This window comes from Leptidea sinapis, chromosome 6 (genome assembly GCF_905404315.1).
Source record: "Leptidea sinapis chromosome 6, ilLepSina1.1, whole genome shotgun sequence".
NCBI classification, from domain to species: domain Eukaryota; kingdom Metazoa; phylum Arthropoda; class Insecta; order Lepidoptera; family Pieridae; genus Leptidea; species Leptidea sinapis.
Window position 1 is genome coordinate 3,387,722 of NC_066270.1, and position 15,079 is coordinate 3,402,800.

The 15,079-nt window shown below is 34.4% G+C and overlaps 1 protein-coding gene across 1 annotated transcript; it reads left to right on the forward strand.

Moving 5' to 3' along the window:
- Positions 1–343: 343 nt before the first annotated feature.
- LOC126965183 (IQ and AAA domain-containing protein 1-like) lies at positions 344–14,756 on the forward strand. Its single transcript, XM_050808624.1, has 12 exons — positions 344–655; positions 4,608–4,831; positions 8,099–8,312; positions 8,497–8,722; positions 8,985–9,177; positions 9,247–9,460; positions 9,564–9,867; positions 10,252–10,527; positions 10,610–10,834; positions 12,302–12,429; positions 13,570–13,685; positions 14,693–14,756. Exons 1-12 carry the CDS (start codon positions 344–346, stop codon positions 14,754–14,756), a joined length of 2,496 nt encoding a protein of 831 aa, XP_050664581.1.
- The last annotated feature ends 323 nt before the right edge of the window (positions 14,757–15,079 follow it).

Sequence of the window (15,079 nt, forward strand, 5' to 3'; positions counted from 1 at the left end):
ACCATTACATGGTAATCTATTTGAAATGCTTGTGGTTATTTGTTTAACAATAGCATATCTTTATATATAAAATTCTTTTGTACGTATGTTGACAGTGCTCCTAAACGGCTGGACTTTTTTTGTGTGTTCAGGTGGATTCGATGATCAGTTTCAGTGAATTTGAGAATGAGTCCATACATAATACTCCTGACCATGTGTATATTCGTCAACTCCTAACAGCTGGACCGATTTGTCAAATTTAAGACGTGTATACAGGACAACGTCGCCGGATGAGCTAGTGTAGATATAAATTAAGGATAGTTTGACAAACTTTAACATTTTTGACAAAGCGAACAAACTGAAAATGTCTACAAAGACTTACAATGCCCTGATTAGTGAGACTTCAGAGTTGATCGGCGAATGCACGCAAGCTGATGAAGCGATTTTTGAAGCAGGGCCTTCTGAAAAATCAACATTTAATCCTATTCTATCGGAACTACGAGTTAGGTATACCATATTACTTTCTAGGCTGGATACAGCATACGATCAAATCCTACAGCCTCAAAAGCGAAGGATTATCAAGAGACTTCTAGATGCTTGCCTTGGGCGCCTCTTGGAGATCAAATTTGACCTGGTGGAACTAAACCTATCTGATTATACATATGATGACGATGAGGTAAGATATTGATTAGTTTTTAATGATAAAGAAAAATATTGTATATTTCATTAAAAAGAGCGTATAAAAAGAATGCTAGGAGAGTTTCTTGCACCCCTTCTTCTCTCTCAGAGCGCCATTTGTATCATCATAATGACATCATAAAGAATAAATACTTTCTTATGTTTTTAAAGTGATAACCCTCACTTTTAGGATTAATACACAAATAATATTTGAAAACAATATTATCAACGATGCTAGATTCGAACCCACGACTTCTCGAGTTCTGTGCGTTTCCGTAGATCAAGCCACAACCTGAGAGTTGAAAGCCTACAAGATTTTATGATGATACGTCACTCCAACGGTTAGCTCAGTTGGAAGAGCACTCCCACAGTAAGCGAGAGGTCGTGGCTTCGAGTCTCGCATCGTTCATAAAATTTTGTTTCCAAATTTTATTTGTGTATCAAAACGAATTCTAAAGGAATCCATTTTGAGAAAATAAATGCCTTTTATGCCTTTTAATAAACGAGCTGATATATAAGCGTAATTCGTTAGATTATTTAATTTATTGTTCACTTTTGAGATTTAGATAATTTATATTTATACATAGAGTCTCTTGCTGTTAGACAACCGATGAAAACAGGCCAGGAATATTAGTTTAATTTTTTTTATAAAATTAAGGGACGCGACGAGCAGGACGTTCAGCCGATGGTAATTGATACGCCCTGCCCAATACAATGCAGTGCCGCTTAGGATTCTTGAAAAACCCCAAAAATTCTGAGCGCCACTACAACTGCGCTCGACCGTTACGTCACCTTGACATAAGATGTTAAATCTCATTTGCCCAGTAATTTCACTAGCTACAGGGCCTTCAGACCGAAACACAGTAATGCTTACACTTTACTGCTTCACGGCAGAAAAAGTGTGTGTGACAAGCTTAGTCTTACACTCGCGATATATATGACAATTTGTGTTAGCGTGCGTGAATTGCTCAAATTAGAGGTTAACTCTATACTCAATTTTTTTCGACGTTTTCACAGCTTACATAGTCTAAGTTAGGCTAGGCTTATAAAAATTGTAGTATTAAAATTAAATTAGCTGGTGGCCGGTGTTTTTTCATCGCTTGCCGAAAAATAAGGTCTTCACTTTCGACTACCGCACTAATTAGTTGTAATTAGTGGATTGTGATATCCCGAAGTTTGTTCATTCCAAATATTATATGATATTTTATATGTTCTGTAACAATTTTAACGAATATAATATTACTATCTAACCCAGCAAATGTTTTATTGCCATATAAAGTAATTAAAAAAAACTCAATAACAAAAATTGTTGAGGTAAGGAAATAGATGCTACCGATTCTCAGACGTACCAAATATATTATCGTAGTACAATTATTGTATTCGATTGCTACCTTGCAACCCTATGGCGGTTTTGTGAATGGAACAGAATATTGTAAAAATAGCGATACAAAAATATTAGAACTATTTTCGATTCAATTTATCGATCGTATAAGGGCGAAAATTTTAAATTTAAAATATTTTTTAATTCTGAATCATAATAAAATAAAAACAAAAAAAATTGCACAAATATTAGACAAATATGTTAAGGGTGAACAACCCTTATCACTAAGGGGTATGAAAAATAGATAGTAGCTGATTCTCAGACCTACTGAATATGCATATAAAATTTGGTAAAAATCAGTAAAGCCGTTACGGAGAAGTAAGGTAACTAACATTGTTACACGAGAATTTTATACCTTTATTTTTATATATATAATTCTTGTGTGCGTGTGTATGTCACTGAACTCCTCCTAGACGGCTGGACCGATTCTAATGAAACTTTCTGTGTGTATTCAGGTGGATTCGAGAATGGTTTAGATTCACAATTGAACTACCTCCTAAACGGCTGGACCGATTTTGATGATATTTTTGTGTGTTCCAGTGAATTTGAGATTGGTGTGTGTCTTCAGGTGGATTCGAAAATGGTTTAGATTCACAATTAAACTACCTCCTAAACGGCTGGACTGATTTTGATGACTTTTTTGTTTGTTTCAGTGAATTTGAGATTGGTTTAGATTCTCAATTCCGCCCATATAATATAATTCTCCTGCTCATGTGTATGTTAGTGAACTGCTCCTAACGGCTGGACCGATTTTTAAAATTAACGACATGTGTACAGGACAACGTCTGTTGGGTCCACTAGTATAAGATTTTTTTTTGCATGCTGTTCACCACAAATAATAAAAGATTACATAGCATACAAGATTTTATGACGATACGTCACTCAACGTATAGCTCAGTTAGCAGAGCACTGGCACGGAACCCCAGAGGTCGTGGATTCGAATCCCGCATCGTTCATAAAATTTTGTTTTCAATTTTTATTTGTGTATTAATCCTAGAAGTGAGGTTTATCACTTTAAAAACATAACAAATTGTTTAAATTTACAAGAGCGACATCTCAAGTCAATTTCCTAATATGCAAATATTGGGGTTTAACAATGGATCCATTCCATTGTAAAGTGGATCCTGTAGATGAAGCCACAACCTGAGAGTTGAACAAAGCATACAAGATTTTATGACGGTACGTCACTCGAACGTTTAGCTCAGTTAGCAGAGCACTGGCACGGAACGCCAGAGGTCGTGGATTCGAATCCCGCATCGTTCAAAATTTGTTTTCAAATTTTATTTGAATAATTAAAGAGTTAAGTTTTTTAAACGTTGTCGCTATGGAGACAGATGATAAATATGAATGCAATTTTTATATGGATAGGCACCTTATAAATTGATATCTTATTACGATTTTATAATGATAAATTATTAAGGTATTCATTATAAACAATTGTTCTGAATTCCACTTTCGCACGACACGCTACAAATTAGGATATCATCCCCAACATCTGGATGTGTGGCGGTCCTCCACAGTGCGGTTTTCAAGAATTTTTTCTTCCACGTACTACAAAACTGTGGAATGAGCTTCCTTGTGCGGTGTTTACGGGACGATGCAACATGTGTACCTTCAAAAAAGCGCGTACACCTTCCTTAAAGGCCGGCAATGCCCCTGTGATTCCTCTGCTGTTGCAAGAGAATGTGTGCTGCGGTGATAACTTAACACCAAGCGACCCGTACGCCCGTTTGTCCTCCTTACGCATAAAAAAGGTGAGATATTTGAAATTGATATGAATTTTAAAATTGAAAAGTTTTAAGTACTTATTTCATATTGACGACCATATTATTTCGATGGCCATGCAAAATTCGTAAATTGAAAATAATGAATGGTAGATATATTCTATTTGTTAATGTCCTTGAATAAAAATATAATAATGATAAAAAAAAACATTAAATTTTGATAAATTATAATTAACTAAAACGTAGGTCTTTTTTTACCTTTTTTTTTGATGAAAATAAGGGACTAGACGGGCCGGACGTTCAGCTGCTGGTAATTGATACGTCCTGCCCATTACAATTCAGTGCCGCCCAGGATTCTTGAAAGACCCGAAAATTCTGTGCTGCACTACAACTACGCTCGTCACCTTGAGACATAAGGTGTTAAGTTTCATTTGCCCAGTAAATTCACTAAGTACGGCGCCCTTCAGACCGAAACACAGTAATGCTTATACATTACTGCTTCACGGCAGAAATAGGCGCCGTTGTGGTGCACCTAATCTAGCCTGGTTTCTTCTGGCTAGATTATGGCTCGTCTCGTCCCTTATTTTCACAAAAAAATACTTTATTATCTGAACATTTCGTCGACATTATGATGAAAATGTAAATATTGATTTAAAAGAGTGGCAATGAGTTTCTTGCTACTTCTTCTCATTAGCTCAACCCTTTACCAAGTAGCAGTAGATTCATTAAGAAAAAAAATTGTTTTTGACATTCATTAGTGTCATTTCCGTGAGCTACATGAATAAAGTGATTTGATTGACAAAAGCTAATTTCAATAAATTCACATGTGTTTTCCTGTTTTCAAGGCTCTGAAAAAGTTGGGAGTAACTCCCATGAACGCAGAACCCTGTATTCCACAGTACTTCCTGAGAGATAGAGAGAAGGAACTAGGAGACCGTCGTCAGTTTATTCTGGATATTCTAAAGAAGTTGGGATATGAGCCAACCAAACCAACACCGTTGGTACTGAACGAACAACAAGCGGTCATCATCATCCAGAGCCATGAACGAGCTAGACAAGGCCGACTGAGGTATATTATTTTTCATATCTCATACTCGAAAAGTAATGTTGTTTTGATCTGCTTACTAGGTGGAAAATGCTGCTTCCCTGCATAGAGAGGGAAAAACTCATACAAATTACTTCCCACCTAAGGGCTGGAATGAAAAATATAAATGTTGTCAGCTGTGACGATTTTTATGTAAAAACAAACTAATTTAAAAAAATGCTGTGGCCATATTGTGACTTTCTTAACAGCCAGTGTGAACATAGCGTTAACTTCTTTGAGCGGAATAAGCCGCAACAATTACGCGGTGAGTTCTATATTTAAAATTTAAAAAGTCGACATAAATTGTCCTAATTTGACAACTAATTATAAATAGGTACTCGTAATATTATGATATATTATCAATAAATAGTTTAGATAAACAACTACTTTTATCTTCCTCATATTCGAAATGAAAAGTAAAGTGCTTAACACGGGTAAAAGAATCAATTCCTACTCGGACTATAGCCGCCCTTGCTGCGCTTGGGCGTCTAAATACCTCGGGAATTGATTCTTTCGACCCTTGGTTAACAATCTACTATTACTTTACTAGCAGAATACTATTTTCATATCAGAAAAAGTAAATTCTAATGATGTCAAAAATAATTCCAAAAGCTTTAGATCACTTACGGCCCTACCCAATATTCAGTCTATCGCCGGTTGTGGCCTACTTGAGATAAAAATAGTAACAATCGTTGACTTTTCTGTCCCAATAAACTTATCGACGGTAACTGACCTTATCCACGCTGTCTGTCAATGGGTGGACGTACGTACCAGCGATAGAAGTTTGTATGGAAATTGCAATTCACGCGTCCCATTATAAGGCGATAAGAATGACTTATCGGGTATATTGGGACAGCTTTAGATTTTTGACAGCTAATTACTGACAGTAGAAGGTAGTAATTCATCTCAATCCGTAGATACTTTATTGGGAACGGCTGTTATACTTCTGAATAGACTGTGACAGCTGTGAATACGTCAAAAAGATTGAAGTTGACAGTTGATAGAGATTAACAAAATAGAGATTTTGAGCATTGTATGTACACTAACATAAAGTGACGTACAAATTGCTTGTATAAGGCGTAGCTTGTCACGCACACTAAAGTAATAAACCTGGCCTGTTTTCATCGCTTGTCGTTTTTTTATGAAAATAAGGGACGAGACGAGCAGGACTTTGAGCTGATGGTAATTAATACGCCCTGTCCATTACAATGCAGTGCCACTCAGGATTCTTGAAAAAAACAAAAATTCTGAGCCGCACTACAATTGCGCTCGTCACCTTGAGACGTATGATGTTAAGCCTGATTTGCCCAGTAATTTCACTACCTACGACGCCCTTTAGACCGATCCATAGTAATTTTTACACATTACTGATTCACGGCAGAAGTAGGTGCAGTTGTGGTACCCATAATCCAGCCGGCATCCTGTGCAAAGGAGCCTCCCACCGGTAAATAGTCTAGCAGAAATAGCTATATCGTCTCTATCTAGATGTATAAATTATCTAAATCCAAAGGAATCCCAATTTGAGAAAATAAATGCTTTTTATTATCTACTTGCTAATCAATAATTGTTATAATGAAATTGTTTCACAGCGGAACTGTCAAACCTTGCGTCACTAAATTCTCTCATAGATAAAATGTCCATACAAAACAAATATTGAAAATAAAAATAACTATGGGTCCCAAATCGAAATAAAATCTATCCTATCTCTCAAGTTGGACCAAACTGCACTCCATGAAGTAATCCCCATTAAAATCCGTTCATTAGTTTAGGAGTCCATCGCGGACTAACAACGTGTCACGTAATTTATATACACTGGCCTGCAAAAGTAAGTATCACACTTTTCAAATTATTTTTTTTTCTTAATTATAGAAGGTAGAGATTTAAGATTAAAAACGTTTTGTTGCAAATTCTATAGGCTTTAATTCTAAGAAACTAAAATTATACATTAGTAACATTTTTAACTTAAAAAAGATAAGACAATGAAAATAGACATTTTTAGTTAAGTGTAAAAAAATTCAAATAAAATGTATTACATGTTATTAAATTTTTAATATCTGGTATTGCCTCCTCGAGCTCTGATTACAGCTTCGAGCCGGTTTGGCATACTGAACACTAGGTTTCGGAGCCGATGTTGGGGAATATTCTCCCATTCTTCTACCAGGGCCTGCTTTAGTGCCCTGAGGGTAGTAGGTGGTGGTCTGCTATTTCTGACTAGCCTCCCACTTCGCCTTCCATAAGAAGTGTAAAGGGAGAATCGAGACTCATCTGCAAACAAAATTCTTGACCATTCTTCTTCATCCCACTGCATGTGTTCACGGGCGTATCTTAGTCTCGCTACTGGTGTCTCTCGAGTTTTGGGCCACTCGCTGGTCTTCGGGGTTTCAAATTTGCTTCAGCAAGTCTTCTTGTCACTGTACTGTCACTAATGTAGTCCCTCCGGGTCTGAAGTAGCTGTTGCTGGACTTCAACTGCATTTTGGTGGCGATTTCTTAACACAGTGGAAATAATATAACGATCTTCTCGGGCACTGGTACACCTGGGTCTGCCATTACAAGGTCTCCTCAGATGGTGTCCAGTCTCTTCGTACCTTCGCTTTACCTTCTGGACCGTTCGTACCGTCACACCCACCATTCTTGCAGTGCGACGCATACTGATGCGTAGTTCCAGAAAAGCCATGATCCTAGCAATTTTTCAACTGAAAGAGGCATGATAAATAAATGTGATGTGCTTTTTAGCATATTTTTTTAAAACAAGACCCATCGATCTTGAAAAAAATTTAAAACAGAAAGAAAATGTGAATGGTAAAAATTAAAATTGTAAATCGGAAACGTCCACTTTGAATAAGGAATGGTTTTGTTTTTGAAGTTTTTTTTCAGCCAATTCTTAAAAGAAGGTTACCGACTATAAAGTTTTTATGTACAAAATTAAATTCTCTTTGGAGTCCTTTTTATTTCGAAAGTATATCTTGTGAACTTAAAACGTTATCCCAATTTTAAAAGTGTGATACTTACTTTTGAAGGCCAGTGTATATTAAGATATTGAAAATGAGTAAGACAATAAAATAGCGAGTGTGAGACGTTCTTGGTAATATTTTAAAAAGCAGTTTTTGTGTTGGATTTAGCCCCTATACTTTATATCTTAATAGGCCCTCACACAAAACCGCCCTTGATAGTAAGTATCATAGGATAAGAGGTATCAGGTAAATTGCTAATCAGTAATATCCTACGAAACAGTGGAAATTTATTCCAACAGGGGACAATTTATGAAAGAAATACGGCTTCTGAAAGAGAAAGGCAGGGATCAGAAAGGGGAAATGTCTGCATCTGCCGCTACTGCTATACAAAGAGTCTGGAGGGGATTCATAGCAAGAAGAGCTACTAGGAAAAGAAAACAAAAAGAACAACTACTTATTGGAATGGAACTACCACCATACCTTGAATCAAAGGAAATTAAAAAAGCTGAAAAGGTACATGTTTATTGAAATATTAACGATTTTAATGGTGTCAGTTGATACATTGCTGTATAAAATATAATATTATCAGAACCATTTCAAAAAGCATGAAAGATTTGTTTTAAATACACCTCGATCGGTTCTTGTCACTAAATTAGTTTTTTCATAATGATGTTGTAATATATTAATTAAATTTAAGATAAAAGATTACCGGCGTCAATTGCAACAACAATACGACAGTGAATACAATGAATCCTTAATAGAAACAGAAGAACGACTTCGTGCGAAGCATTCAACAAAAATAGCTGAGCGTATTGGAGATGAGTTACGACGATGGATTACGGAGTATTACGAACGAACAGGCAAACTACCAGAATTCCCATCAGAGGAAGCTGGTGGGAGTCGTGCTATGTTTAGTAGGCAAGGTTAGTTCTTTTACATGACTAGATCTTTAATGACCCATGAGACCAAATATGCAATAATCAGATAATTACCTTTAAAATTGTCAAACGTACACTTGTGAGTTCTAATTTAAGATAAGGTAATCAGAAAGATCACATCTAACCATAATATAATTATAGTAGAAAAATAAATTTACCATAATTTAACGGTTTTTATTTGTAAATTACAAATTAAGACTTTTTATTAAATATATCAATTTCAATGACTAATAAAATACTCTAATAGGTACGGGGGTGGATAGTGAGTTAAGTAAACTATCGCCAATATCTTCTAAAGGATCAAAACGAAGCAAGGATAGTAAGGAGAAAAGAAGTAATAAGACTGAGGAAATAAAAAACAAAGATGAAAATGAGGATTTGTTTACATTTAAATGTACGCCTTCAGTATTTCTGCAAGAGATCATAAGTGCCAACGAAGAGTGAGTATAAAAGTCTTAATAAATAAACTTACATAAAAGATTTTTTTTTATTCCGATAAACTTTAATAGGTATGAAGATATTTGGAAATTTAGAGATGTTGAAGATGACATTCATGAAATGTTTGACAAAGAAATGATTGAACGTGAAAAGCTGGGAAAAATTGAGCAAGAAATAAGAAACGATGTTGATGAGATGATGAGAGGTGAATTAGATTTAATACAAGCTGCTTTCGATAGAGACAGAGCTCATAAAGGCAAAAAGGCGAAAAAGCCACAGAAAAAGGTAAATTATCTTCCGTAAACTCAATATTTCTTAACTTGCTTAGAAATCCATAACTTTTAATCACTAAACATCATAATACTTTTCTAACTGGGTATAATGTTAGGTGCGTCGAGGAGGTAAGAAAAACAAAAAGAAGAAAGAGAAAGACTTAACACCGGATAGAACTACAGAGTCTCTTTTTGAAGAACTTGTCACAAATGGTATCATTCGCCCTTATCCACTAGTCAATATTGATGACTATTTTGGTGAAAAGAATTTTGTTGGTAATGAATTCAGAAATCAGGATCAAGAACCAATTCCATGCTTAGGAGACATAAGACAACTAGTTAAAGAATACTGCATCTTACCTCTTGGCTCAGAAAACGTAAGGGCAAGGGCACCATTTGTTAGATCCGTTCTTATAACAGGTAATTTTGGTTTTTATAATATGTATTTAAAAAGAACATAATAATTGATTAGTAGTATATAGTTTTATGTATTTAATGGAATAGGATATACGAGCTCATGATACAATAAATATAATATGTGCTACAATTTAACGCAAAACTAAATGCTTTACTTTACTCAACTGGGGGTAGGGGATAAAAACGAGGACACAGGAAGGCAAACATGGGCGTTACTTAAGATTTATTAGGTTAAGCATATACCATATTATTATGCTATATAAGAAATACATATATAATAAACAATGCTTTAATGGGTATTTAATATGGATATGGAATATAAAGCCACGAGAAATGAATTACAAAAACGGCATAATATGAAAAATAATGTCCTTTTTTGTAAATTAGGTCCATCGGGTAGCGGGAAGAAAATGCTAGTTCATGCAATTTGCAGCGAAATTGGTGCAATGCTGTTTGATCTCACACCAGCTAATATTGTTGGCAAATATCCCGGAAAATCTGGACTTATAATGCTACTTCATTTAGTTATGAAGGTATCAAGACTGTTACAGCCAGCTGTTATCTGGATGGATGACGCTGAAAAGCCCTTTGTCAAAAAAATACCTAAAACTGACAAAACAGACCCGAAACGACTGAAGAAAGATCTAGTTAAAATAATAAAAGGTAGCAAAAATCTTGTATCCAATTTCTATTTTGTTTATTAATTTTTTTAATGAAACAAAATAATCTATTCTTTCTTAAACAGGTATTTGTGCAGAAGATAGAGTCATATTTATTGGTACATCAAGAACACCTTGGGAGGCTGAACAAAAACTGCTATTTCAGTGCTATTCCAAAGTTATACAAATCCCGAGACCGGATTATGGAAGTGTTTCTTTGATGTGGCGTTCGAAGCTGCATAGAGCCGGAGCATTGTCGAATCGACTTGATGTATCATGCTTATCAAGAGTATCCGACTCGTATACTATCGGTATGTTAAAAATTCAAATAATTATTAATTTATTTATTAATTTACATTTTTTACTTACTCGTGTAAGGCATTTACGGCAGTTCCCAATATACTATCTACAGGTAGAGATAAATTACTACCTTCAACTGTCAGTAAGTAGGTCAAATTGTCGATAATTTGAAGCTGTCACAATATACCCGATAAGTGATTCTTATCGCCATATATTGGGGGCGTGAATTGCAATTTCCATACAAACTTCTATCGCTGGTAAGCTATACGACGTCCCATTGAAAGACAGCGTGTACGGGTAAGATGAGTAACCTTCGATAAGTTTATTGGGACTGAAAAGTCAACGATAGTCACGATTTTTTATCTATATAGGCCAAAACCGGAGATAGACTGAATATTGGAAATGGCCGTTAGTAATTGACGTCTGAGTATTTTTGTTGCATCATTATTCATTTTATGTAATTGAAATGCTTTGTAAATTTAATTGGAAATAAGAACTTGTATTCTATTATATGAATACCATTCTGTTTTGAAAAGAGCAATCTTAGAGTTTCTTGCTCGTTCTTCTCTAAAGAAATCTGTCTTCCGAATGAGCTGTATGAACAAAATGACATATTTCAAGTGTTATGCAATTTATCTACGAAATAAAATATTTTTGATTTGATTTGAACAACTAAATATTTGAAAGTTTATTAATTCCGCACACGAATGCCTGTACAACAATGTGAGATAGCAACAAAATTTATTTTTAATTTGTTAAGTGAGCTTAGCGTGGGTTCTAGATCTGACGGAACAGACATAATTGACGGATGTTTAAATGTTTTTATGTATGTTTATATGAATTTATGTATGTTTAAGTAAGTATATTGTATTAAATATATCATTATCTTGTAACCCATAACACAGGCGTTACATGCTTAGCTTAACTTAAATTATCTTGCCCCAAGCAAGATAATTTGTGTGAAAAGTGTGTCAATATTATTATTATTATAATATAAAAAATTGTTTTTAACTTCCCGCTTGAAAATTTCTCAAAATTTGGGAAGATATTGGTTTTACCCCGTTTATTGAAAATCGAGTTTTCATCAGATCGCGACGTTTTAAGTAGTTTTTTTACAAGATTAGATGATAAATTTTGTTACATACGCATATAGTGTAACTTTACATTGAAATTAATAAAATACAAAATGCTTACTGATGATAATATGTGATCCCAGTGTCTTTCTTATTTCTTGTAGCATTATTTTTACAAAATTTTACTACGCAACGCAATTGTTAATTTCAATTATTAGTAAAGTTTAACAGAAGATGTAGCTAGTCAACATATTGTTCGAGACTGTGTCACATATAGTTCGAGTACGCCCACTTGGACGTAGTATTAGTTGCCGCACTTTGCGACTACGCCTGCGGTATCTAGTTGAAGCAAAGCGGAGACCAATCCTTAATCTAAGATTATTAACAAAAAATACTTTATTGAAGGTACACTTCTGTCAGCTTTGGAATCGGTTCTAACGACGAAAAGAAGACTTCAGTTACGCGTCAGAGCATTGACATCTCACGAGGTTGCTGTTCAGCTGAGTTCCTTGGAGCCAGTATATGTGGAACAGGTATATAACAAATCGAATCTAAGAAGTCTTCGATATAGTATTGTCTTTTTACTTATTACAACCCTATTCTTTTTTAAATTATCAGTAAAGAAATAACCAGTGCGTCTCTTATAGGCTGCAAAATCCTACGCCATCTTTTACAATAGGCGACATGGTTCTAGGTGCTATCTTCATCTCCCGAAAAAAATTTTTTACTTTTGGACAGGATTTCTTCAAATTCTTTCCCTCACTGCTTTGACCACCTTTTTTGTAGAAACACTACGTGGATGGCCAGTTCTTTTTCTGTCACATACAGAGGAGGTCTCATTGTACCTATTAATAGCCCGGTACACAAACATTTTACTTATACTAAGCGAATGGAGAGTTCTAAAAATTGCAATTGGCTCCATACCTACAATAATTTGTGTAATGCAATCACAGTGAGTCGAAGTGAAATCGCAAAATATTGTACAATGTATTGGCGCCAAAATAAGAAAACTCAATGAACAATCATATATAAATGACAGATTCAAAATTCATAAATGTAATATTTTGTTTATTTTTAATTGTAACAGTATTTATGGCCAGACTATGAGTTGAAACAAGTCACAAAAAGACGCTATGGGTTACGACTCTCAATGTGCGCCCGTTACCTATGCCTAGATTAGTTAGCAACTCACCCATACACAAAATCTAAATGATAAGATTTGTGATTTAGTTACGGACTGCGGTTGTTCTGCAACCTCATTTTTTCAAGCTATCAAACGATAGATATTTCGTTTGCCGCTCTTTTTTGTAAATGGAAAGAGTTTTCGAGTAAATTAAGAGAGAAAAAATTCAAATATTTAAATTCAAAATAGGACTTGAAATCACTTATTCAGCGTGAGAAGAAAATTTCATTATGATTAAATCTGTTTTTTGAAATAGCCTGAAGGCGGTAACTGCATTATTTCCTTTTATAATCTCAAATAAATTAATAAATTCCTAATCTGCGGTATCATTAAGTGTCATATTTAATGTTATAGTAACTTTTACCACATAAACGTCTTTAAAAAATTCTTTTGAATGTCGATGCAGCTACTTGTTCTTACAGCATACATACATCGCCAAAAAAGTTTCTATAAAATTGGGAGAGTTATTTAAAAGATTGATTTTTTAAAGGATGCAGCTGCTGAAACCTGGTGGTTGAAAACTCCAATGGAAAAAAGACGTCTTCGAATGCTCCAGAAACTGCAAGAGTTGGAATTAGAAAATGAAGAGAAAGCTGCAGCCACAAAATAAGCTCTATCTTATAAAAATTTAATTTGTACCAAAATTCATGGACAATATTCAAATAAAATTTGTATTTTTAATCCTAGAAGTTTAACAAACGGTGATAGATTTGTAAGAGTGACATCTCAAGTCCATTTCCTAATATGCAATTTGTGGGGTTGAGCAGGTTATCAACTGTAAAGTAGATCCTGTAGATGAAGCCACCACCTGAGAGCTTAACAATACATACCAGAACATCGGTCGATGCATCACTCGAACCGTTGTCTTAGTTGGTAAGAGTGTTCGGACAGAACCCGATATTGGAGTTCGAGAAAGGTTCGAGTCTGGCATCGTCCATAAATTTTGGTACAAATAAAATTTATATATTTAATTTAAGATGTGAGAGATATCACTCAAAAACTCTTTTATCTCTCTTTTAATTGGTTTATGTTATAATTTATGGTTTATTCCGTTTATTATAAATATGGTTGCAGGTATATTATTATTATATTATAATATTATAAGCAAAAATAACTCAGGATATTTAAAACAAGTGTAACAAATTTTTATAATAAATATTTTTGGAAGGTTTTAAAGTACTTAATGTAATTAATACGGAATGAATGGTGAGAGACTAGAGATACTTGAGAATGTAATATTATGCGATAATATTTATAGAAAAATATTATATCACTAAAATAAATGTGTGTGTGTACGTATGTATGCACGCAAGAAGTTATACTTCTTTGGCCTAATAAAGCAAAATTCTTAAAATAATTTATTCCTCGTGCTATTCTACGTTTGTAGAAAGAACAATATAGTAAAAATCTTACATAGATGGCTTTGATAATTAATTATTAAATAAACCCTTTGCCTGTCCTAATGGACGAAGAAACCAAAAAAAAAAAAACAATGAATGACGCCAACTCAACCTGATACTGTTTTGTTACAGTGATGCGCGCGCATCTTAAAATTTCTCTCTCATCTTCATTTTACATAACGCACCTAAAGAAGTATAACTTCAAAAAGTCACGGGAAATGGAAGTAGGAAGCGGGGAGGTGGATACACGGACTTGTCGGCGCTTGCGCTTAATTAACCAACACCACAGACAAAAAATATGTATCCAATTCTATTATAATATAAACAGAATAAGAATCAAGTACCAAGTACTCTCCTTTAATTATGGATTGTACCTTAAAAAAATATATAACATGCTGTGTTTTGGTCGTACAGAAATAATTAATTATTGCTGAGTGAGTGTTTGTTTTAACTTCGAACTGGGACATTTATAAACTGAGGCCAAAACGTATTTTACTTTATTTCAATTTTATTCGCGATTGAGGGTTCTATGGAATTGGAATTTATTATTTAAATATTTGAATTGTACGAAATATACCAGACTAACTGATATATAGATAA